Source organism: Macaca nemestrina, chromosome 12, assembly GCF_043159975.1.
Source record: "Macaca nemestrina isolate mMacNem1 chromosome 12, mMacNem.hap1, whole genome shotgun sequence".
Taxonomy (NCBI): Eukaryota; Metazoa; Chordata; class Mammalia; order Primates; family Cercopithecidae; genus Macaca; species Macaca nemestrina.
Genome location: NC_092136.1, coordinates 48,109,978 through 48,132,123, shown reverse-complemented (window position 1 = coordinate 48,132,123; position 22,146 = coordinate 48,109,978). Strand labels below are relative to the sequence as shown.

Here is a 22,146-nt window from a genome sequence, read left to right as displayed (position 1 = left end):
GATCTATGGGGCAGATGCCAGTAGCCGTCCCACCTTAGAGGAGGGCACTAAATTTCACTGACGTTAAGTGACTTGGTTCAGTATGCACAGTTGATGAGTGAGGGACGTGGGATTTGAACTCAGGTCTAACTCTAGAGAGCTGGCTTTTTAATGACTCTTGTTGGCTACCACTCCTTGACTGGGTGCACCCTGGAAACCAGAAACTTGGCAATTTTCTAATTTTCTGGTTCAGCCTTCTGAGTCTGCAGATGGAGGGAGAGGCAGGCACGTGCCCGCAGCCACACGGCGGGCCTGTCTCCTGACTCTACGTGCTCTTTCTGGAGGGTGACCCCAGATGCATTGACCTTGTGGTCTGGGGTGTGGAGTGAGTCGGTGGCTCTCTTCAGACCATGCCTACGTGTGAAGCATGCTGCTCCTAAGCTTTATCCCAGGTCTATCTGCCTGGCTCTTCATGGCTTTGCTGCTGGCTTTAGGGGTCTCCCGCAAGGTCCCGGGCACTCCCCAGTGGACTGAACATCTGCAGCTGAGGGGCCGGGGAACAGGGTGTGGTGCTGGAGATGACCACTAGAGGGCGCGCTGAGCCCACGCTTGCAGGAGCTTCTTACAGCTTGGCTGGTGGAAGCGCCTCTGCAGTGCAAGCGGCTTGAAGAAGCCGGTGATGCTGGGGGCTCCTGGTCCCCTTCCCACCCAAGGCTCTTGGAAGACCAACCTCCGTCTTGTGCTTGCATCCCTCTGGGGGCCTTCTGCAACATTTCTGACTAAAACTCCCACCCCTTGGTTCTAATCCTGCTCTTTGGCACCACACAAAATACACCTGCTTCTTTCCAACATTCATTCATTTGTTCATTTACTTGACACATCGCTGAGGTGCCTACTGTGGGCCAGTCTTTGAGCCTCATGCTGTCGGCCCAGAGAGGAGCCATTCTATTTACTTCACTTAAGACATTTGCATCCATGACCATCCCCAAATCTTGACATGTGGGAGGCAGGCCAGGCCCAGCACTTGGGGAAGAAGGGAGGCTGGGATGCTGGGGGCCTTGGCTCTGTCTGTCTGTTCCAGGCTCTGGGCTGGCTCTCAGGAAGTCCCTGTTCTCTCTCTTTCAGCGTATGACTGTGACTTCTTTAACAAAGGTAAGACCCTCCTCCCCACGCAGAGTCTAAGGGGCCCAGGCACTGCCAGCCCTGTCCTGATGCCACACAGCATCAGCCATCCCAAGGCGCTGCTGGCCCTGGAAGAGCCCTGACCCGGGCTGGGAGGGCCCCCATCATGCAGAGAGAGCCCTGACAGTGCAGGGCCCAGGGGTATCCTGCACCTCTGTCCTCAGCAGTTCCTGCAGCCCCTGTCCCGGGCCCAGGCAGGCCGGCTCCCAGGGACTGTGCTCGGCAGGGCAGCCCCACCAGGAAGGAAAAACCCCATTCCCACCAACTCGCCAGCTCCTCCACCTTCATAATCTAGCTCATCAGAGCCACAGAACATCACCTTGGGTTCCCCGAAGATTTGCTTTTGGCAAAAGCAGACACAAACTGCCCTTTCTGAGTATGAGTGGAACAAAACATGTGGCCCGACACATTCATCTTCAAACTCAACCAAGGTCGCAGGATTCCGGCAGACGCTCTGACATTTAGATTAACGAGGGTGCAAACACAGGTCATAACCAAAGACCCAGGGGAGGTTAATGTCCAGTTTAGAGCCAATTCATCAATTTAATCACCAGGATTGGGTAGGTGGGATAGAGAAGGGCTGCCCAGGAGTAGTTTTTAGCACTGAACTTCATCCAGTTGGGCCAGGGTCAGACCTTGGCAGAGTGAAATGCTCATCTGGTCCTCTGTGCTGTTCGCCTTTGACTTCCACTCCCCGACCCTCCTCCAGGGACTGTGCTGCCAGGAGCAGGCCTATGTGGGCAGAGGCCCAGGGCTTTGTCCTCAGTTGCCTGCATTATGAGATTTTGGCTTGAGCGTGGTGGGTGAAGTGGAAGAGAGAGACTGGAGACAGGATACCATCTGGGGGCCTGTGAGATGAGGCCCAGACCAGGGTGTAGCATGAGCATCCACAGGACTGCAGTTCTGCCAAAATACTAGTGCCCAGGGGCTCTTGCTGGCCCCAGAACTTCAACTGGTAAAGGGATGAGCCTGCAATGGGGGATCTGTGGTCCCTGGGAGAGACAGGATCTGTCTGACATCAGGCAAGACATTTCAGCAAGATGAAGCTGCTCCGTTTTCTCTCTTCCGTGGCATTTTGGGTGGCAGTAACTGGCAAAGGACAAGCTGTTTCTAGCATCTTCCACCTACCCACCCACCCACTCACCCATCCTTGCTCCGTTCTTCTACTAGCATTTGGTCTGGTCCTGGCCCGCTGGGTGCTGGGAAGTCAGTGGTCCCTGAGTCCTGCCACAGCGGTGTGCGGAGCAGGCTCACGCCGCCTCTCTAGCACCCATTGTGTTCCTAACTCCTCATTCAGTTGGTAGTTTCCAGTTGACCCCTCGTGGGAGTGTTTACGCCATGGAAATCCGAAAACCTACAAACCACTTTTGTTTGTTTGTTTGTTTGAGAGCTCGTTGTTAGCCATTTGCCAGCACAGCACTGCTTGTCTAGTGGGGGTGACAGATGTGGACCTCCCATCCAGATCCTCATCCGAAGAGCTGTAACTAGTATGTGCCATGCTCTAAGAGCTGGTGGGACACAGAGGAGGAGGGACAACATTTGCCGTGTGGCAGGAGAGGGTGCAGGGAGAGCGTCACAAGGAGGTGACATTTGAGCTGGGCCGCAGAGGTTGAGTAGGCGTTTGCCAGGCACAAAACGGGGAGGACTACTCTGAGTGGGTGGAACGGTGTGATGAGATGTGAGCTGGGAAATAACACCACTGCTCCTTCCAGAAAGAGCAAGAGAAGTTCAGCATGGCAGGAGCCAGGGCGTGGGGGGAGTGGGGAGGTGGGCAGGGGCTGAGAGCTGAAGGGCTTCTGAATTCAAGCTGGGCTCTTTAGATTGTGTCCTGAGGGCCATGGAGAGTCACTGGTGCACCCCAGCAGGGGGCATGGCTGGGAGGGCAGCTCAGCAGCCGTAGGGAGGAGGCATTGGAGAGCGAGGACACAGCAGAGGCAGGAAGATCCCTACAAGGTGATTGTCCAGGAAGCCCATGTTCTGTGCCAACCTATACTGACAACCACAGGAATTATAAAGACTCAAAAGTGATACGTGTTTGAAATAATTAGATAAACACTAACATGTTTATCGTCCCTCAGGCCTGGGGTGGGCAGAAACCTGGTCTGCTGTCTTCTTCCCGAGGGCACCTTGAATAGAGCAGTGGCTGTAATGGTGAAGTTTCAGGCAGTGGGAAGGCTGTGGAGAGACACTGGGGGGCCCAGGTGCTCCCTGTGGGTGGCCTTCTTCCCTGGCTCTCTGTGAAGTGATTCAGGCACTGTGCAGTGGGTCTGTTCCTTTCAGGGGCTGGCAGCCTGGGAATCCTGTCCCTTCCTTCTCAGGGTCATCAAGGTCCCTGAGCTCTGGGATGAAGGACGCCATCAAGAGTTCCTCCTTGGTAGCTTGCTCTCCCACCCCACTGCTGCCAAGGGGTGGGGCAGGAGGTATGGGAGGTGGGCAGGCAGGGGGGCCAGGCTGCTCACGGGGCCTCTTCTCTCCAGTGCTAGGTAAGGGCCCCTATCAGCTCTCCAGCTTGGCAGCCGGTGGTGCCCTGGTGGCCATGAAGGCGGTGGGCGAAGACATAGTTCTAGTGAGGACAAAGGATGTGGCGCCAGGGGACATTGTGAGCTTCCTGCTGACAGCTGCTCTGTACAAGGCCAAGGCCCACGGTAAGGCCCACCTCAGTCCCACTCCAGCTCTTCTGGGAGGGAGGAGGGTGCTGGAGGAGGGGTGAGTGCTGAGGCCCTAAATATCTGTAGTGGCAGGGGAAATGGGGGCTCTGACAAGTGCCCCTCTCCCAGTTGAGATGTTTCTTCTAGGTCAGCTTCTTCTCTGCAGACACTCTCCATCTACTCCCCTAACCTCCAGGGCAGCCAAGGCCCAGGTGTGCCTCTATACCTTGCTGTATGCAATAGCTGTTCCAGAAAAGCCAAGCAGCAGCTCTCCCTCTTCATGCTCCTCCTCCTCCTTCCTCCTTCCGCTCTCACCCTCCCCCCATCTCTCCCTTCTTCCCTCCTCTCTTCCCTTTCTCTCTCAATGTCTCTTCTTGCCTCTCTCCCTTTCACTGAACCCTAATCCCATGCCAAGCACAGAGCCGGGTACTGGGAAATCAGGGATACAAGAGACACAGTCCCTGCGCATCAGAAGCCCACAGTCCCATCAGGGAGACAGACATGCCCCAAGGCAGTCACAGCACCTGTGAGAACACTGGGGAGGGGCCCCCAACTCAGTCTTAGAGTCAGGAGAGGCTTCTTAAAATACAGGGTGTTCCCCTGAGAGCAAGAAGGAGTCTGGAAGGGAAACTTCTTACTTACTTAGTAAGCTAAGCTCAGGAGTTGGGACTTTATCCTGAGGGCAATGGGGAGCCATGGAAGGGCTTTGAGGAGGGGAGGGGACATCCTGGCTCCTGCCCAGCCCCAGGCATGGCCAACATCCCTAGCTGTAGGTGATGTTCATGGCGGTGTGAGCCTGGGGGAGGTAGGTGGTACCTGGCAGAATCATGTAGCTGCATAAGAAAGCCTGGGAGTGAGGAATCAGGGACTGGGCCACAGGAGAGCCAGAAGCACCACCCCCAAAGACAGCACTTCCTCCCTACACATTTCTGATCCCCAGATCCGTGCGTTCCTGCCTGACAAAGGTGTCACCACCTTCCAGATGTGGCAGGCCATCTGCTTAGTGAGGCTTTTCTGTTCTCCATCCAGTATGTTAGTCTAGTAGGTTATGTGTAGTCCAGAGGGGGTGTTGCCTTTCCACTAGGTTTATGGGCATGCTAAGCAGATCCCTGGAGTCACCTGGCTTTAGAGGATGTCACTGGGGGCAGGATCCCAGAGGCACTCCAGTCCAGGCTCCATCTCAGAGTCAGGCGTGGGTCTCATGGGCCCAGTGGGGACCCAAGCTCCTCCCTCTCCCATCCCATACTGCTTCTCCTGGGCTGTACCCAGGGTCCTGGGCAGCCAAGGAAAGGTGCCTTCCAGGTGGGACCTAGGGTGGCTGCATGGAGGAGGTGTCCCTTAAAGGATGGAAAGATGGTTATGCGAAGAAGTGGAGAGCAGGAAATGTCACGGAGGGGAGGACTCAGCAGTCACCGAGGCCCAGGCTTCCCACTCTGGGGAGTCACCACCACAGCCTGACAGAGGTCCCTGGGGTGCTAGTGTTACCTGAAGATTTTTTTGGGGGGGAGGTTACTTATTTATTAATAATCATATGTTGCCCTTCTGTAGGACTTCTCATGTATCGGCACTGTTCTAAGTGCTTCATGTGTAGCAACTCATTTAATCCTCATGACAATCTTAGGAGGTAGGGACTATTATTTTCCCAATCTACAGATGAGGGAGCTGAGGCCCGGAGAGGTTAGGTGATTTACCTAGGGCGCAGTGCTTGTTAGTGACAGGTGCCAGCTGTTTGGCTCCAGAGTCTTTCATTCAAACTCCTCTGCCATACTGCCTTCCAAACCGAGGCATTAAAGAAGAAATACAGAGGATGGCAGGCGAAGTCAATCGAATATTTACAGTACAGCCCCGGACTCTGCACCTCAAGGTCTCTGCCCTGTTAGGAGGACAGCAGGGAAAACAGTGGAGAAGCCTTGATCCAGGTCAACCCTGTCTTCATGAAGGAGGAAGCCAAGGCCCAGGGAGGAGAAGTGACTTGCCTGAGGTCACGCATCCCGTAGAGCAGGCTGGGGCTAGCACTCAGTGCCCTACCACGCTGGGCTGCCCATGCCGGCGCCTGCATCCCATGGGTGGGGCTGGCCCTGTGGCGGTGAAGATGCTGGGCTCTGGCCTCGGCCTGCCTGCGTCCAGCCCTGCCTCCCTCATCCACTGCCAGTGTGACTCTGGGCCTCTCTTCCCTCCTCTGTAAAGTGGGAATAGTAATATCACCACCTTTTAACCTCTCACAGCAATGTATTCTCTCCCCACCCCACAGCTGCCAGGATGGCAAGCTCCATGAGGGCAAGAATTTTCATCATTTTGCTCCCTGTTGTGGCCTCAGTGCCTAGAACACGGCCTGGCCCACAGCAGGTACTCAGTAAATATTTGCTGCTGAATGAGGGAATTTTTCACTTCACAGGGTTCTCGTAGGAATTTTATAACCTGCAGGCAAATGGCTTGCTTAGCACAGTGCCTGGCACGTAGTAAGTCATGTGTAAACAGCAGCTGTGATTATTAACATGAATAATGAAGCCTGTCTCCGTTACCTGCCATCTTCTCGCAGCTGCCCAGGGAGGTGTAACAGGGACACTGTCGTCCCTCCTGGGGACACAGGGGACACATGGGAGGGGCTGAAGATGCACCCGCCCAGCACCATGCTGTGCCAGGTGCTTCACACACACCTCATTGATGATCCCTCCAACAGCCCAGGCATGAATGTGCTTGCCCACATCACAGCCAGGGTGGTAAGCTGGAATTCCGGCCCCGTGCTCACCCCCTGTGCCTGCTTGTGGATTTGGGACTTGAGGAGACCCATAAGGCCCTGTGCAGGGGAAACTGCCCACTGGGCATCAAGCCGCATGCCCTAGAACTGGGCAGTTATGGAGACCGGAGAGGGAGGACAGAGACGAGCTTTGGGTCTCTAGGCAAGCTCTCTCTGGGACCCTCTCCCTATCTGTGGGTTGGACGAAGGGCTGCCAATGCTGGCCCTCTGGGATCCTGTGAGAAGCAAGACCAAGCCGGGGACCCTATAGCCTGACAAATCACCAACCCCCAGCCTGCCCCACATGTCCAATGCAATGCAACCATCAGGACAGCTGCCTCTGTTGTATTCGCTGCTGGATCCTGGGTATCTAGAATGGTGCCTGGCACATTGAGGGCACTCAAACATGTTTGCAGAAGGAGAGAAGAATGGAAAGAGGGGTGCAAGGGGGACAGAAGGAGATAGTTCAGTTACCTTCCCGAGGCTCAGCAGTTGGGGGATCTCTAAGCCTCCACTCGCCCTCAGGCAGAGACGGTGTGAGCAGAGGGACAGCTGGCAGGCAGAGTAGGTGGGCCGGGGGCCGGCGTAGGGGGCAAGGCCCGCTGGTCTTCAGGCATGCTGCCGTCCAGAGTTGTTGAGAGAGCAGATGTGTGCCAGGATGCTGTCCCCGCAGCCCACCAGTCTGGACTTCTGCCTGCACTGACCCTCTCCGTGTGGTTCTCTGCAGACCCAGATGTGGTATCCCTGGAGGCAGCAGACAGACCCAACTTCTTCCTGCACGTCACAGCCAACGGGTCTCTGGAGCTGGCTAAGTGGCAGGGCCGTGACGCCTTCCAACAGCATGCCTCCTTCTTGCTGCACCGGGGCACATGGCAGGCAGGCCTGGTGGCCCTGGAGTCCCTGGCCAAGCCCAGCTCCTTCCTCTGTGCATCGGGCCTGGTGCTGGCCCTGCGGCTGTACGAACACACAGAGGTGTTCCGCCGGGGCACGCTCTTCCGCCTTCTGGGTAGGTGACCCCCTGCCATTGCCCTCGGCCCCTTGGCCCTCTCAGTCCACTGCTCTTCTCACCCTGTCCCCACCTCACCCTTCCAATTGCCCCTAAGAGGCAGAATCCTCCTTCTCTTGGCACAGGGGGCCACATGGGTGCCACCCTGACACGAGAGGTGGCCCGGCCTCCATGTTAACGGCCTAGGGAGCCACGGACAGTGTGCTTGGGGTCCAGCCAATGTCCTGGGTCCTGCCTGCTGCCACAGGCCAATTACACAGTCTAAAAATATAGCAGCCTTTGTGGAAGTGAGGGGAGGTGTGATTCTGGCTGCAGCACGCGTAGCCGCTGGCTCAGTTTTCTTGCTGTTGGGGTCACATGCCTGCCCCATGAGTTCAAGGACTGTCACAAGGGGGATAGGTCTGGGGACCAGCAGCCTCATCTCTGAATGGAAGGCCCAAGCCCCTGGACAGGGGTGGGTTGACTCCCCGAACTTCCACCGAGGCCAAGGGGGTCCAGGGCCTGCCCTGCCAGCTGTGTCTGTCCCCAAAATATTGTTCTCTGCCTAAATCCTGGAGTTTCTTTACTGTTTTCTCTGTCTTGCATGGGGCTTGGGGGTACTTGTGTCTGTGGATGGATCCATTTGCATGTACACATATGGAAATGTGTTTTCAGCCAGCCTCCTCATTTCATCACCCACCCCACCCAAGCCAAGGCTGGGTGAGCTCATTCTTCCCTTCAGCGGTTAGCGAGTCCGCCCTTGAACTTGACGTGGGACAGGTTTATCACCGGCCATGATGACAAGACTTGCTCATGATGGGAATATTTGTGTCCCTTTCTGGAAGACACTGGGGCATGAGCCCAGACTTTGAAGCTGGACAGCCTTGGGTTCAAATTCTGACCCCGGTCCTAGACACTTGGAGGAGAACCCCTATCTCCTTGACTTGGTTTCTTCACCTGTGGAATGGGGATATTTGTCTAAGTGTGCTGTGAGGACTGGCTGTGTCTCGTGGGCTTTGCCCAGGGCCTGGCACATAGTAGGTGCTCCCCAAATGTAAGTTACACTCTCCAGGCTTTTGGAAAAGCAGGTTTCTTCACAGCTGGCAGCAGTGTTCAGGTTAGGGCACCTGGAGGAGCTGCTGGTGGGGGCTGCTCCCTGGAGCCTGCTTCGGAGCCTACCCACACCTCCCTGCTCAGGCTGTGTGTTCAGAAACTGGTCACTTGTGCCGAGGTAGCCTGGGGTCTACTTGTCTGCCTCCAAGCCCCCCATAGGCTGCAGACTTTTCCCTCATTTGTCAAGGTGCTAGTCACAGGGCCTCTTTTGAGAACATCTCCTCTGAAAACCTGTCATTTTCCCAGCATCATCTGTGCCTGGGTTTCCTCTTCTCTAAAGTGGGGGTAATAATAGCACCTACCTCATAGGACGATGGTAAGGTTGAATGAGTAAATCCGTGTGAGATATTTCGGGTAGCACCCAGTGCTGTTTAAGAGTTAGCCCAGCTGCAGGGGCAGTGAGGGCGGTGCTCTAACGACCTGCACCCTCAGACCCTAAGAGGCTCTTCAGGGGGCCCTCTGGGAACAGAGAGGGCTGAGCCTGGGGAAAAGCACCTCCCTTGCAAGCTCTCGGGGGCCAGGTGCCGAGGAAGGCCTTGGGCTAGAGGGGAAGGGATCCCCCAGTGCCTTCCCTCACCCCGCAAAGGAGGGCCTCTTGCCTCCATGGAGGTCTACAATAGCTCTGCTAGAGGCAGGGCAAGGAGGAGGTTACTGTGTCCTGGGATGCGGGGAGAGCCTGGGCACCAAGGTCCCAGAGGGGCAGGGTGGGTGGCAGGGCATCCCAAGGGAGAGATCAGGGGTCCAGGCCTCTTCTTTGGCCACCTTTCGAAGCCTCACTCCAACTGCCAGGGCCAGAGCTTCCCTGTCCTCAGTCCTTCCCTGTCCTCAGTCCTTCCCTGTCCTCAGTCCTTCCCTGTCCTCAATCCTTCCCTGTCCTCAGTCCTGCATTCAGTTCCCAGAGCCCCGTCCCCAGGATACCCCAGGCACTCACACCAACCACGGTGAACACAGTTTCTCCTTAGCGTGGTTTTTTCCCCATTCACTTTCCCTGCATGGGTCCATTTATCCCCTCCACAGAATGGGGCGACAGGGCTAAGCTCTGGGACTTCCTCTGTGTCTTCACCTGACCCAGAGTTGCTACCCCATCTCACTTTCTAGATGCCAAGCCCTCGGGGGCTGCCTATCCCGTCTGCGAGTGGCGCTATGATGCCTGTGCCAGCTCCTGCTTCCAAACCTGCCGGGACCCATGGGCAGCCAGCTGCCGGGATGTACCCAGGTGAGATGTCAGGGGCCGTGGGCATGGAGTCAAGGTGCGTGCACCAGTGTGTGTGTGCACTCACATACACTTGTGTATGAGTGTTTCACATGTTGAGTGTATGGGGATGTGTGTACCAGGGTGACTGTCTTTCCATATATGCACATATGTGAGCATATGTGAGTATGTATTTGTGCATGATGTGCGTGCAGCAGAGCCTTGTGTGTGTTTGTGTGTGTACTACTACAACTGTGCATTCATTGTACACAGTTGCATGTATGCAGGTGTTGTGTGCAGCTGTGTGCATGTGTGAGGGTGTATTCACTGATGTTTGTGGGAGTCTCTGTGGGTGTGTTTGCATGTATGTGTAAAAATTTAGGTGTCCTGCAAGGATGGAGGGGGTACATGAGACCACGTGAGAATGTGCCCAGGCCGAGACACATGTGAACATGTACATGAGTGTGTGCAGAAGTGTACCTTGCTTGTGTGTGTGTTTCCCTCTCGGTCTGAGGGGTAGAAGTGTGCAGGAGTGTGCTGCATACATACTGGGTGTGTGTGCTCCTGTACATGTGTGACAGCATCTCTAAGGAGGGTCATGTGTGTCTACATGTAATAAGCACATGTGTGCACACATGCGTGTCATAAGAAAGGATAAGGCCTGTGCTCAGTCGAGGGAAAAAGAGGTGGCTCTCCCTGTATTCCAGGCCACTAACCTGCTCCCTGCTCTGTCCTCAGGGTAGAAGGCTGTGTCCCTGTGTGTCCTGCCCCCAAGGTCCTGGATGAAGTCACACAGAGATGTGTCTACTTGGAGGACTGTAAGTGGCCCGGACTTCTCGTCCTTCCCTCAGATTTCCTCTAAGTCCCTAGGGTCTCATTGAGCAGTCATGCCTCAAAGCTCCCAGGTCCCAGAGAAGCAAGATCAGCACAGGGACCTTTGGAAAGAGATACAGGCAGAGGGGAGGCACAGGCCTCATCCGGTCTATTCGCCTCGTTTCACAGAGAGGAGAAATGAGGCGCAGAGTGGGGTCACATGGTGAGAAGGTGGTGCAGCCAGACTTAGACCTGAGGTCTCTTGGCTCTGGGGTCAGGGTCTGAGGTCGGGCAGAGTTCAGACCTGCTGACTTCTTCTGGCCGTCAGAAGTTGCCCTCACTCCATCACCAAGGGTGCCAGTTCTCAAGCCCCACACCACAGCCCTGCCCAGCGATGACCCCCTGGGGCAGCAGTCACCCCGCCTTCTGAGCCTCTTCTCTTGTCTCCACAGGTGTGGAGCCAGCAGTTTGGGTTCCCACAGAGGCCCTTGGCAATGAGACCCTCCCTCCCAGTCAAGGGCTGCCCACTCCCAGTGACGAGGAGCCACAGCTGTCACAGGAAAGCCCCGGGAGCCCCACCCACAGGCCAGCCCTGGCCCCAGCTGCCCCACTCCCCACAGCCCTGAACCCACCAGTGGCAGCCACTGAAGAGCCAGTGGTGTCTCCAGGCCCCACCCAGTCCACCCTGCAGCAGCCACTGGGGCTCACTGCCTCTCAACTCCCTGCCCGCCCCACAGAGGCCCCAGCCAGCAAGGGAGTGACTGCCAGCCTCCTGGCCGTCCCCCACACACCAGAGTCCTCATCCCTCCCTGTTGCACTGCAGACACCCACACCTGGCACGGTGTCAGGTGCCGTGGAGACAACAAGGGTGACTGTGATCTTTGCAGGAAGCCCCAACATCACAGTCTCCTCCCGTTCACCCCCTGCCCCTCGCTTCCCGCTCATGACCAAGGCTGTGACAGTCCGAGGCCATGGCTCCTTGCCTGTCAGGACGACACCCCTACAGCCCTCCTTGACAGCAAGTCCCTCCTCCAGACCTGTGGCTTCCCCTGGAGCCATCTCCAGGTCCCCCACCTCCTCAGAATCCCACAAGGCTGTGCTGACACCTGCAGCAACTAAGGTCATAAGCAGGACAGGGGTCCCCCAGCCTACCCAGGCCCAGAGTGCTTCAAGTCCCAGCACCCCTCTAACTGTGGCTAGAACAGCAGCAGAACAGGTTCCTGTCAGTCCCCTCACAACCAGGAGCGCGGAGATGGTGCTGTCCACAGAGAAGGGCGAAGCCGGGCACAGCCAGCCCATGGGCTCGCCTGCCTCCCCACAGCCACACCCACTCCCCACTGCACCACCCCGCACAGCCCAGCATACCACCACGGCCACCAGGTCTCCAGCTCTGCCCCCAGAGACCCCAACTGCCGCCAGCCTGTCGACAGCTGCTCATGGGCTGGGAGCCACACCCTTCATGTCCCTAGAGTCAATTGGTCCATCCCAGTTCCTCTCTGGCCTGCCTCCCGACACCAGCTTGCCCCTGGCCAAGGTGGGCACATCTGCCCCAGTGGCCACCCCTGGCCCCAAAGCCTCTGTCATCACCACTCCACTCCAGTCACAGGCCATGACTCTGCCTGCTCAGACACTTAGCCCAGCACCGCCTTTCACTCCCGCAGCAATGACCCAGGCATACCCACCTGCCCACATAGCACCCTCGGCAGCGGGCACAGCTCCAGGCCTGCTGCTGGGAGCCACGTTGCCAACCTCTGGAGTCTTGCCTGTGACTGAGGGCATGGCCTCCACGGTATCTGTTGTCTCACGAAAGAGCACCACAGGGAAGGTGGCCATCCTATCCCAGCAAGTGTCTCTGCCCACCTCCATCTATGGCTCTGCCCAGGGTGGGCCCACAGAGCTCATGCCTGCCACGAGCCACCCTCTCACCCCCTTGGTGACTGAGCCCGAGGGAGCCCAGGCAGGCACAGCTCTGCCAGTGCCCACATCCTATCCCCTGAGCCGTGTCTCAGCCAGGACGGCCCCCCAAGACAGCACTCTGGTTCTGTTGCCTCAGCTGGCTGAGGCCCATGGAACCTCGGCAGGGGCTCACCTCGCAGCAGAGCCCGTGGACGAGGCCATCACAGAACCATCTGGGCGCTCAGCCCCAGCCCTGAGCATCGTAGAGGGTTTGGTGGAGGCTTTGGCAACCACCACTGAGGCCAATACATCCACCACCTGTGTTGTGAGTGATTTGTCAGGGTTCTGTTCCCCCTTATGTGACCCCACCCTTCATCCCTTCCCTCTTCCCTGCTAGATGGAGTTTTAGTTGCTATCCTCATTCCTGCTCCAAGCTCCTGGTCCCTGAAAAATTCTCCAGTCTCCTGTTGGCCCCAATGCCATAGCAGGGTTCCGCCTGGCCTATCTAGGCCCTGGGGGGCTGATTGGATGGCCTAGTGTGATGCCCAGGTGACAATGTGTGTGCTGGTGTGTGCCTTTTGTGAGTCTGCTGTGTGCGTTTGTGTTCACATGTGTGAGACAGTATGGGCGCTTGTGTGTCTGCATGTGTTCTTGTGTGTGTGATGAATGGTGTTTGAGACATCCTCATGTGCATCTTTGTGCCTTTGTGAGAATCTGTATGTGTGTGTGTGCGCGTGTGCGCACGCAGGCTTGCGCAGGTATGCTAGGGTTTCTGTGAGTGTGAACTAGTGTATGTGCATGCCTGTGTACCCAGACCTCTCAGCGCAGGCCAGGCAGATCTGTAGAGGTCTCCGAGAATCATTCCCTGACCTCCGAGCTCACACTAAGCACAGCGCCAGGCCCCAGATGGCTTGTCAGTGGGTGGGGGGTGAGGGCATCTTTCCCTAGAAGGTCCCTTGCTCCACTAGGGCCTATATGTGGGAAGGATTGGGTGCCCTTATGGCTTGCAGGGTGGGCCGTAGCTCCTCGATGGGCACTCACACTTCCTCCACTCTGTACCCAGCCAATCGCCGAGCAGGACTGCGTCCGCCACATCTGCCTGGAGGGCCAGCTGATCCGCGTGAATCAGTCCCAGCACTGTCCCCAAGGCGCTGCTCCCCCTCGCTGTGGGATCCTGGGCCTCGCCGTGCGGGTGGGTGGGGACCGCTGCTGCCCACTCTGGGAGTGTGCCTGTGAGTCAATGGGATCAGCGGAGCCTCCTGCATCCTCCCTGTATCCTTACCCCAGCATGACCGCCACCCCTGATCTATGTGCCCCAGACTCCCCTCCTGTGGGACCCCGACCTGGCAGATTTCCTACGCTTGTGACCTCTGATCTGTGTGATGCCTGGTCTGAGCCACCCTCCAGACTCCAGGCCTCTGCATCCATCCAGGAAGAGGACCAGGAACCTGCCCCATCTTCCTAGGCGGCCTTGGTCTTGGAGACATCCGCCGATTCTTCTTGTGCCCTGTCTCTCCCCCAGGCCGGTGCTCAATCTTCCCTGACCTGAGCTTCGTGACCTTCGATGGGAGCCACGTAGCTCTGTTCAAGGAGGCCATCTATGTCCTCAGCCAGAGCCCAGATGAAATGGTCACCGTCCATGTACTGGACTGCAAAAGTGCCAACCTGGTGCCTGCCCCATACCTCCCTCCCTGCTGGGGACTAGGAACTGGACTAGGATAAGAGGGGAGATGGAGCAGTGAGCCAGGGTTCCAGAGGCAAAAACAGATGTGGAAGCCCCCCTGAGCTCCCTCTGTCTCCAGGAATGGGCAGGGCCTCCCAGGTGACGGCTCCCTGGGAGGCTGGGGGAATAATTGAGTGGAGTGTGCTGCCTCCTGGTCCCAGCCTGTTCCATTCCCAGTTTGTGCCAGCTTCCTGCCATGTAGGAGGGATGGTACGGAAGTGCAGAGGAACTGGGATGTCACTCCAATGGTGTGGACCGAGGTCATAGGTGCTGGCTGCAGGGAACTCCTACTAGGATGTCCCCATAAGCCAGGTGGAAAGAAGTAGCTTCTTTTCTCTTCCTCTTCCTCTTCTCTTCTCTTCTCTTCTTTTCTCTTCTCTTCTCCTCTTCTCTTCTCTCTTGTCTCCCCTTCCTTCCTTTCTTTCTTTTTCTCTTTCTTTCTTTCCTTCTTTCCTTCCTTCCTTCTTTCCCTCCTTCCTTCCTTCCTTCCTCCCTCCCTCCCTCCCTCCCTTCTTTCTTTCTTTCTTTCTTTCTTTCTTTCTTTCTTTCTTTCTTTCTTTCTTTCTTTCTTTCTTTCTTTCTTTCTTTCTTTCTGTCTTTCTTTCTTTCTTTCTTTCTTTCTTTCTTTCCTTCTTTCTTTCTTTCCTTCTTTCTTTCTTTCTTTCCTTCTTTCTTTCCTTTCTTTCTTTCTTTCTTTCTTTCTTTCTTTCTTTCTTTCTTTCTTTCTTTCTTTCTTTCTTTCTTTCTTTCTTTCTTTCTTTCTTTCTTTCTCTTTCTTCTCTCTTCTTTCCCTCCCTTTCTGGCCACCCTTCCTCCCTCCCTCCCTCCCTTCCTTCCTTTTTTCTGTTTTGGTCTGGACTTGCATGAGGTCAAATGGAACCAGAACTGTTCCATGGGATCCTGGGCACCATCTGCCCAGCCTGATGGGAGCCCCTGGCATAGTGCAGGGGGGAGTCAGGGGAGACTGTACTCACATTTGCTGTGCCCACTCACTTGGAGGGGGGCAGAGGACAGGGCTCTAGGTTGATGAGGGCTGGGTTCTCTCTGCAGGGACACCTGAACTGGCCCCCATTCTGTCTGGTGATGTTGAACGTGACTCACTTGGCCCATCAGGTCACTATTGATCGCTTCAACCGAAAGGTGAGTGCATCAAACAGCCAGCCTCCAGGGCAGGGCCACAGTCAGCTGAGGGGCAGGGCATCCAGGGGTGGAGGGGCTGTGAGGCTGAGTCATGATTCAGGGCAGGGATGGGGAGGGGACCTTTTTTTAAAAAATAATGCAAAATTAGGTATATTTGGAAGTGATTATAATTAGAATGCTTGTGGCCACTCCAATGTCAGGGGAGGAAGTATACCAGGAGGGATGGGATATTGTTGTGACAGAGAAAAAGTCGGAAAGGCAAGAGACAGTGGGTTTAAATATTTGTGGCTAAAATATCTCACTTTTGCAATTTTTACAAAAACCTATGGCCACATGAGCACATTACTACCAGGGTCCCTACCAAGAAGTGAGGAGCCCTGAATTTAAGCTTCATTGGCCTCACTAAGTCCACCTTTGTCAAGGAGGCCGGGGTATCCAACAACAGCCCACCTTCATACGGGCATCCTCTTCAGAGGGCCACCTTTGCTCCTCCCAACAGGTGGGCAAGGGGAACTGATCTATCTCCTCCTCAGGTCCCAGAGTTGTAACTCTTTCCCCACTTCCTGAGCCTCAATCTGCAGCCTTCCTTTTGGAATCTGCCCTTGAACACAGGGTGCGGCACATTTGTGGCACTCTTAGGAACGGGGTTTCAGACAGTAGATTTCCCATGGGATGGAGGCTTGAACAGAAAACTCCCTGAGTTTCATTTCTTAGTTTATAAAATTTTTCCATTAAAAAATTAACATATACTCTACATGCAGTAAAATTTACCCTATTTAGTATACAATTCTACAAGTTGTAACAAGCACTTACAGTCACGTAACTACCACCTCCAACCATGATATAGAACAGTTTTATCATCCCAAACACTACCTCCTGCCTCTTTGTTGTCAACCCCTCCCACACCTGCTGACAACCATTGTCTGCTGCCCCTATAGTTATGCCTTTTCCAGAATGTCGTATAAATTGACCAGAGTATATGGTGACATTCATCCACATTGTTGCACAGATCAGTATATTAATCCTTTTTCTTGATGAATAGTATTCCATTTTATGGATGTACCATAGTTTATCCATTAACCAGTTGAAAGATATTTGAGTTGTTTCCAGTTTGGGACAATAACAAAAAAAGTGGCTGTAAACATTTACATACAGGTTTTGTGTAGATAAAGCCCCCAGGAGTAGATTTCTGGGTTGAACAGGAAGGACATATTTAGCTTTCAATACTTGCCAAACTGTATTCCAGAGCGGGTACTTAGCATTCCCATCAGCAATGGATGAGAGCTCCAGGAGCTTCACATCCTTGCCAGCACTTGGTGGTTTGTGTTTGTTTATTTGTTTAGTCATTCTAATAAGTGTCAAAGAGAACCTCATTTTGGCTTTAATTTGCATTTTTCTGCTTACTGAAGATGTTGAGCATCTTTCCATGGGTTTATTTTCCATGGTATATGCTCTTTGGTGAAGTATCTGTTCCAGTCTTTTGCACATTTTAAAGATCATGTTGTTGTATTGAGTTTTGAGAACTTTTCCTGTGTATTTTGGATATGATCCCTTTATCAGATATAAATCTAATTTTCCAGTGGTTTTCTATTCACCTATTAGTGTCTTTCAAAATACCGAAGGTTTTTTATTTTGATGGTGTCCAGTTTATCAGTTTTGCTTTTATGAATCATAATACTGGTGTTGTACCTAATGAACCTGGCCCAAAGTCACACAGAATCTCTTATGTTTTCTTCTAGAAGTTTTATAGTTTTAGGTATTACTTTTATGTGTATGTTGCATTTAAGGTTAATTTTTGTAAATGGTGCAAAGTATGAGTTGAGATACATTTTTCAAATGTGAATACTCAATTTTTCCAGCACCATTTTGAAGAGACTATTCTGTCTCCATTGAACTGTCTTTGAACGTTTATTTAAAAACCAGTTGGCCAGGGACAGTGGCTCATGCCTGTAATCTCAGCACTTTGGGAGGCTGAGGTGGGCAGATCATGAGGTCGGGAGTTCGAGACCAGCCTGGTCAACATGGAGAAGCCCCTTCTCTACTAAAAATACAAAATAAACTGGGCATGGTGGCACACACCTATAATCCCAGCTACTGCTACTCAGGAGGCTGAGGCAGGAAAATCACTTAAACCCGGGAGGCAGAGGTTGCAGTGAGCTGAGATTGCACCATTGTACTCCAGCCTGGGTAACAAGAGTGAAACTCTGCCTCAAAAAAAAAAAATTAATGTTTGGGAGTATTTATATACTTTTTATTTTGTCCTATTAATCTGTCCTTTCACTGATGCTACACTGTCTTGATTACCCTTACTTATTATTAAACCTTAAAATTAGGTGGTATTGTTTTGTCTTTTTTTTTAGAGACAGGGTCCTGCCCTATCATCTAGACTAGAGTACAGTGGTGCAATGATAGCTCACTGCAGCCTCGACCTCCTGGGCTCAGTAATCCCCGTACCTCAGTCTCCCAAGTACAGGACAACAAGTGTAGCCACCATGGCTAGCTAATTTTTAAATTTTGTATAGAGATGGGGTCTCACTATGTTGCCCAGGCTGGTCTCAAATTCCTGGCCTCAAGGGATCCTCTTGCTTCAGCCTCCCGAAGTGCTGGGATTACAGGTGTGAGCCACCGTGCCTGGCCTAGCTATTCCAATGCCTTTAACTTTTCGTAGAAATTTAGAATCAGCTTTTTTATTTCTACCAAATGTCTTCCTGGGATTTTGAGTTTCATTCAATATATAGATTATTTGGGAGAAGAATAATTCTTAACATTGGTGAGTCTTCCAGTCCATGAACATGGTTCATCTCTATTTTTTTATGGCTTCTTTGATGTTTTTATTTGTGTTTTGCAGTTTTCAGTGTGAGGATCCTACACATACTTTGATAGACTTATTCCTAAATAGTTTATATTTTTTGGTGCTATTGTAAGTAATTCTGTTGTTTTTGTTTTTCTTTCCAACTGCTGATTACTAATGCAAATGCAACTTATTTTTGCACATTGAACTTGTATCTTGCAATGTTACTAAACTCAGTTATTAGTTCTTATATTCTTTGGGTTTTTCTACATAGGCAATTATGTCCTCTCCAAATATAGACAGTTTTATTTTTTCCTTTCCAATGGGTATGCTTTTAATTTATTTTCTCTCACCTGTTGCACTGGCTAGGACCTCTAGTGTGATGCTGAATAAGAAAGGTTGAGAGCAGTCATCCTTGTCTGATCTTAGGGAGAAGGCATTCAATCTTTCACTGTAAGGCATGATGTTAGTTGTAGGCTTTTCACAGATGTCCTTCATCAGGTTAAGAACATTTTCTTTTATTCCTAGTTTTCTGAGAGATTTTTATTACCAGGAGTAGATGTTGAATTTTGTCAAATGCTTTTTTCCATACCTATTTGGATAATCACATTGTTTTTCTTTTTAAGATTATTAATTTGATGAATTACATTGATATTTGAATGTTAACCCAGTCTTGCCTTCCTGAAATTAACTTCATTTGTTATATTACCCTTTTTATACATTTTTATATCCTTATGATGGGTATTAGTCTAAATTTTCTTTTCTTGTAATATGATAGTTTACTATTGGTAGCAGAGTAATACTGGCCTCATATAATGAGTTGGAAAGTATTCTCCCCGTTTTAAGTCTCTGGAAAAGTATATAGACTCGGTAATATTTATTCCTTAAACATTTGGTAGAATTCAACAGTGAAGCCATCTGAGCCTGGATTTTTCTCTGGGGAGATTTTAAAACACACGTTCAATTTCTTTAGTAGATGTAGAGCTATATTGGTTATATATTTCTTCTTTGGTAAGTTTGAGTAGTTTGCATCTTTCACAGAATTTGTCCATTTCATCCAAGTTGTCAAATTTATAAACATTAAGTTGTCCATCATATATTCTTGCTATACATTTAATTTCTGTAGGATCTGAATCTATGTGCCGTATCTAATTCCTGACATTAGTTATTTATGTCTTCTCTCTTTTCCCTGACAAGCCTGGCTAGAGGCTTATCAAATTTATTGTCCTTCTCAAAGAATGGCTTTATTGGTTTTCTCTATTATTTTTATGTTTTCTATTTCATTGATTTCTGCTATCTTTATTATATCCTTTCTTCTGCTTACTTTAGGTTTAATTTACTCTTCTTTTCTAGTTTGTTAAGGTAGAGGCCTATGTCATTAATTTGAGACATTTCTTCTTCTTCTATTTTTTTTTTTTTTTTGAGACTGAGTCTCACTCTGTTGCCCAGGCTGGAGTGTGGTGGTATAGTCTCGGCTTACTTCAGGCTCTGCCTCCCAGGTTCACGCCATTCTCCTGCTTCAGCCTCCCGAGTAGCTGGGACTACAGGCACCACCTAGTTTTTTGTATTTTTAGTAGAGACGGGGTTTCACCGTGTTAGCCAGGATGGTCTCAATCTCCTGACCTCGTGATCCACCTGCCTCGGCCTCCCAAAATGTTGGGATTACAGTTGTGAGCCACCGTGCTCGGCCTCTTTTTGTAATGTAAGCATTTAGTGCTACAATTTTCCCTGTAGGTATTGATTTAGCTGCATCCTACAAGTTTTGGTATGCTGTGTTTTCTTTTTCAATCAGTTCAAAATACTTTTAAATATCCCTTTTGATTTTTATTTGACCCATGAATTATTTTAAGTGTTTTATTTAATCTTCAAATATTTTATAATTTTTCAGATGTCTTTCTGTTATAGATTTCTAATTTAATTTCATTGTGTTCATAAGACATAATTTATCTAGCTTAAATTCTTTTACATTTAGTAAGATTTATTTTACGCCCAAGAATATACTCCAAGTAAATGTGTATTTTATTATTGGGTGGAGTGTTCTATGAATGTTAATTAGGTCAAGTTGGCTGATAGTGTTGTTCAAGTATTCTAAATTCTTACTAATTTTCTACCTGTTTATTCCCAGTTATTGAGAGATTGTTGAAATATCTGACTATAATTGTTTATTTGTCTATTTCTCCTTGGAGTTTTATCAGTTTTTACGTACATATATTGAAATTCTGTTATTTAGGTACATAGCATTCAGGATTGTTGTGTCCTTTTGATGAATGAACTCTTTTCTTCTTAGGAAATGGCCATTTTGTCTTGGTAAAAAGTCTTTGTTCTGAATTACACTTTGTCTGACTTGCCTGTAATAGCTTCTCCAGCTTTCTTTTGATTGGTGTTAGCACGTATACCTAATATGTATATCTAAGATGTATCTTTTTTCATCCTTTTACTTTAACCTATTTGTGGCTTTTTATTTAAAGTGGAATTTTTGGCCGGCATGTAGGCTCATGCCTATAATCTCACTTTGGGAGGTTGAAGCGGGTGGATTGCTTGAGCCCAGGAGTTTGAGACCAGCCTGGGCAATATGGCAAAACACAATCTCTACTAAAAATATATATATTAAAAAATTATCCAAGCATGGTGGCACATACCTGTAGTTCCAGATATGCAGGAGGCTGAGGTGGGAGAATCACCTGAGCCCAGGAAGTTGAGGCTGCAGTGAGCCATGATTGCACCACTGCACTCCAGCCTGGGTGACAGGAGTGAAGTCCTGTCTCAACAAACAAACAAACAAACAAAAGTGGGATTTTTGCAGGGGGTAAATAGTTGAGCCTTCAGTTTTTAAAGATCCAATCTGACAATCTCTGCCTTTTAATTGGGGATGTTTATACCATTTATGTTTAATTTGGTCCTCAACATGGTGATGTTTATATATTGTTGCTATTTGTTTTCTGTTTGTGACATCTGTTCTTTGTGCCCTCCTTCTTCCTTTTTTTGCCTACTTTGGATTGTTTTTAATGACTCCATTTCATCTCCAATGTTGGATTATTGTCTGTACTTTTTTTTCTCCTTTAATGGTTGCTTTAGATATTACAGTATGTAATTTTACTTTGTCACAGACTAGCTACAAATAATATTATATTGCATCACATACACCATAAGAACTTTATAACAGTATACTGCTAATTCCTTTCATCAAGCCTTTGTGTTATTGTCATAAAATTTACTTCTATATTTATTATAAACTACACAGTAAATTGTTATTGTTTTTCCTTAAGCATTTAATTTATCTTCTAAAGAGATTTTTAAAACAAGGAAAGTTTATATTTACCCACGTATTTACCATTTTGTGCTTTTTATTCCTTTGTGTAAATCTAGATTTGCATCTGGTATCATTTTTCTTCTGCTTGAAAGACTTCCTTTGACACTCATGTAGTACCGATCTACTGGTGATAAATTCTTTCAGCTTTTGTATGTTGGAAGAAGTCTTGGTCTTTCCTTCATTTTTAAGAAATACTTTCACTGGGTATAGAATTATAGACTGATAATTTTTTCTTTCAGTACTTTACAAGACTTTGCTCCTGTCTTTTTTTTATTGAGGAGAAATTGACATAACATAAAATTAAGCATTTTAAAGTGAACAATTCAATGGCATTTAGTACATTCACAATATTGTGCAACCATTGCCTCTGTATAGCTCCAAAACATTTTCATCACCCCAAAAGGCAACCCCATACCCATTAAGCAGTTTCTTCCTATTCACCTCTCCTCACCATCCATGAACTGCCAATCTGCCTTTTATCTCTGGATCTACGTATTCTGAATATTTCATATAAGTGGAGTCAGACAATATCTGTCCTTTTGTGTCTAGCTTCTTTCACTGAACTCCATGTTTTGGGGGTTCATCCACATTGAAGCATGTATCAATGCTTCATTCATTTTTATGGCTGGAATAATAT

The 22,146-nt window shown here is 50.4% G+C and overlaps 1 protein-coding gene across 1 annotated transcript in view; it reads left to right on the top strand.

Annotated features, from left to right (window-relative positions):
- Window positions 1-22,146, top strand: part of LOC105486963 (otogelin) — a 108,496-nt gene that overhangs the window by 58,703 nt on the left and 27,647 nt on the right. The window contains exons 32-37 of the mRNA XM_011750160.2: window positions 9,743-9,860; window positions 10,575-10,654; window positions 11,102-12,870; window positions 13,609-13,777; window positions 14,068-14,213; window positions 15,319-15,408. Coding sequence (XP_011748462.2) covers window positions 9,743-9,860; window positions 10,575-10,654; window positions 11,102-12,870; window positions 13,609-13,777; window positions 14,068-14,213; window positions 15,319-15,408 — 2,372 coding nt within the window. The remainder of the gene's footprint in view (window positions 1-9,742; window positions 9,861-10,574; window positions 10,655-11,101; window positions 12,871-13,608; window positions 13,778-14,067; window positions 14,214-15,318; window positions 15,409-22,146) is intronic.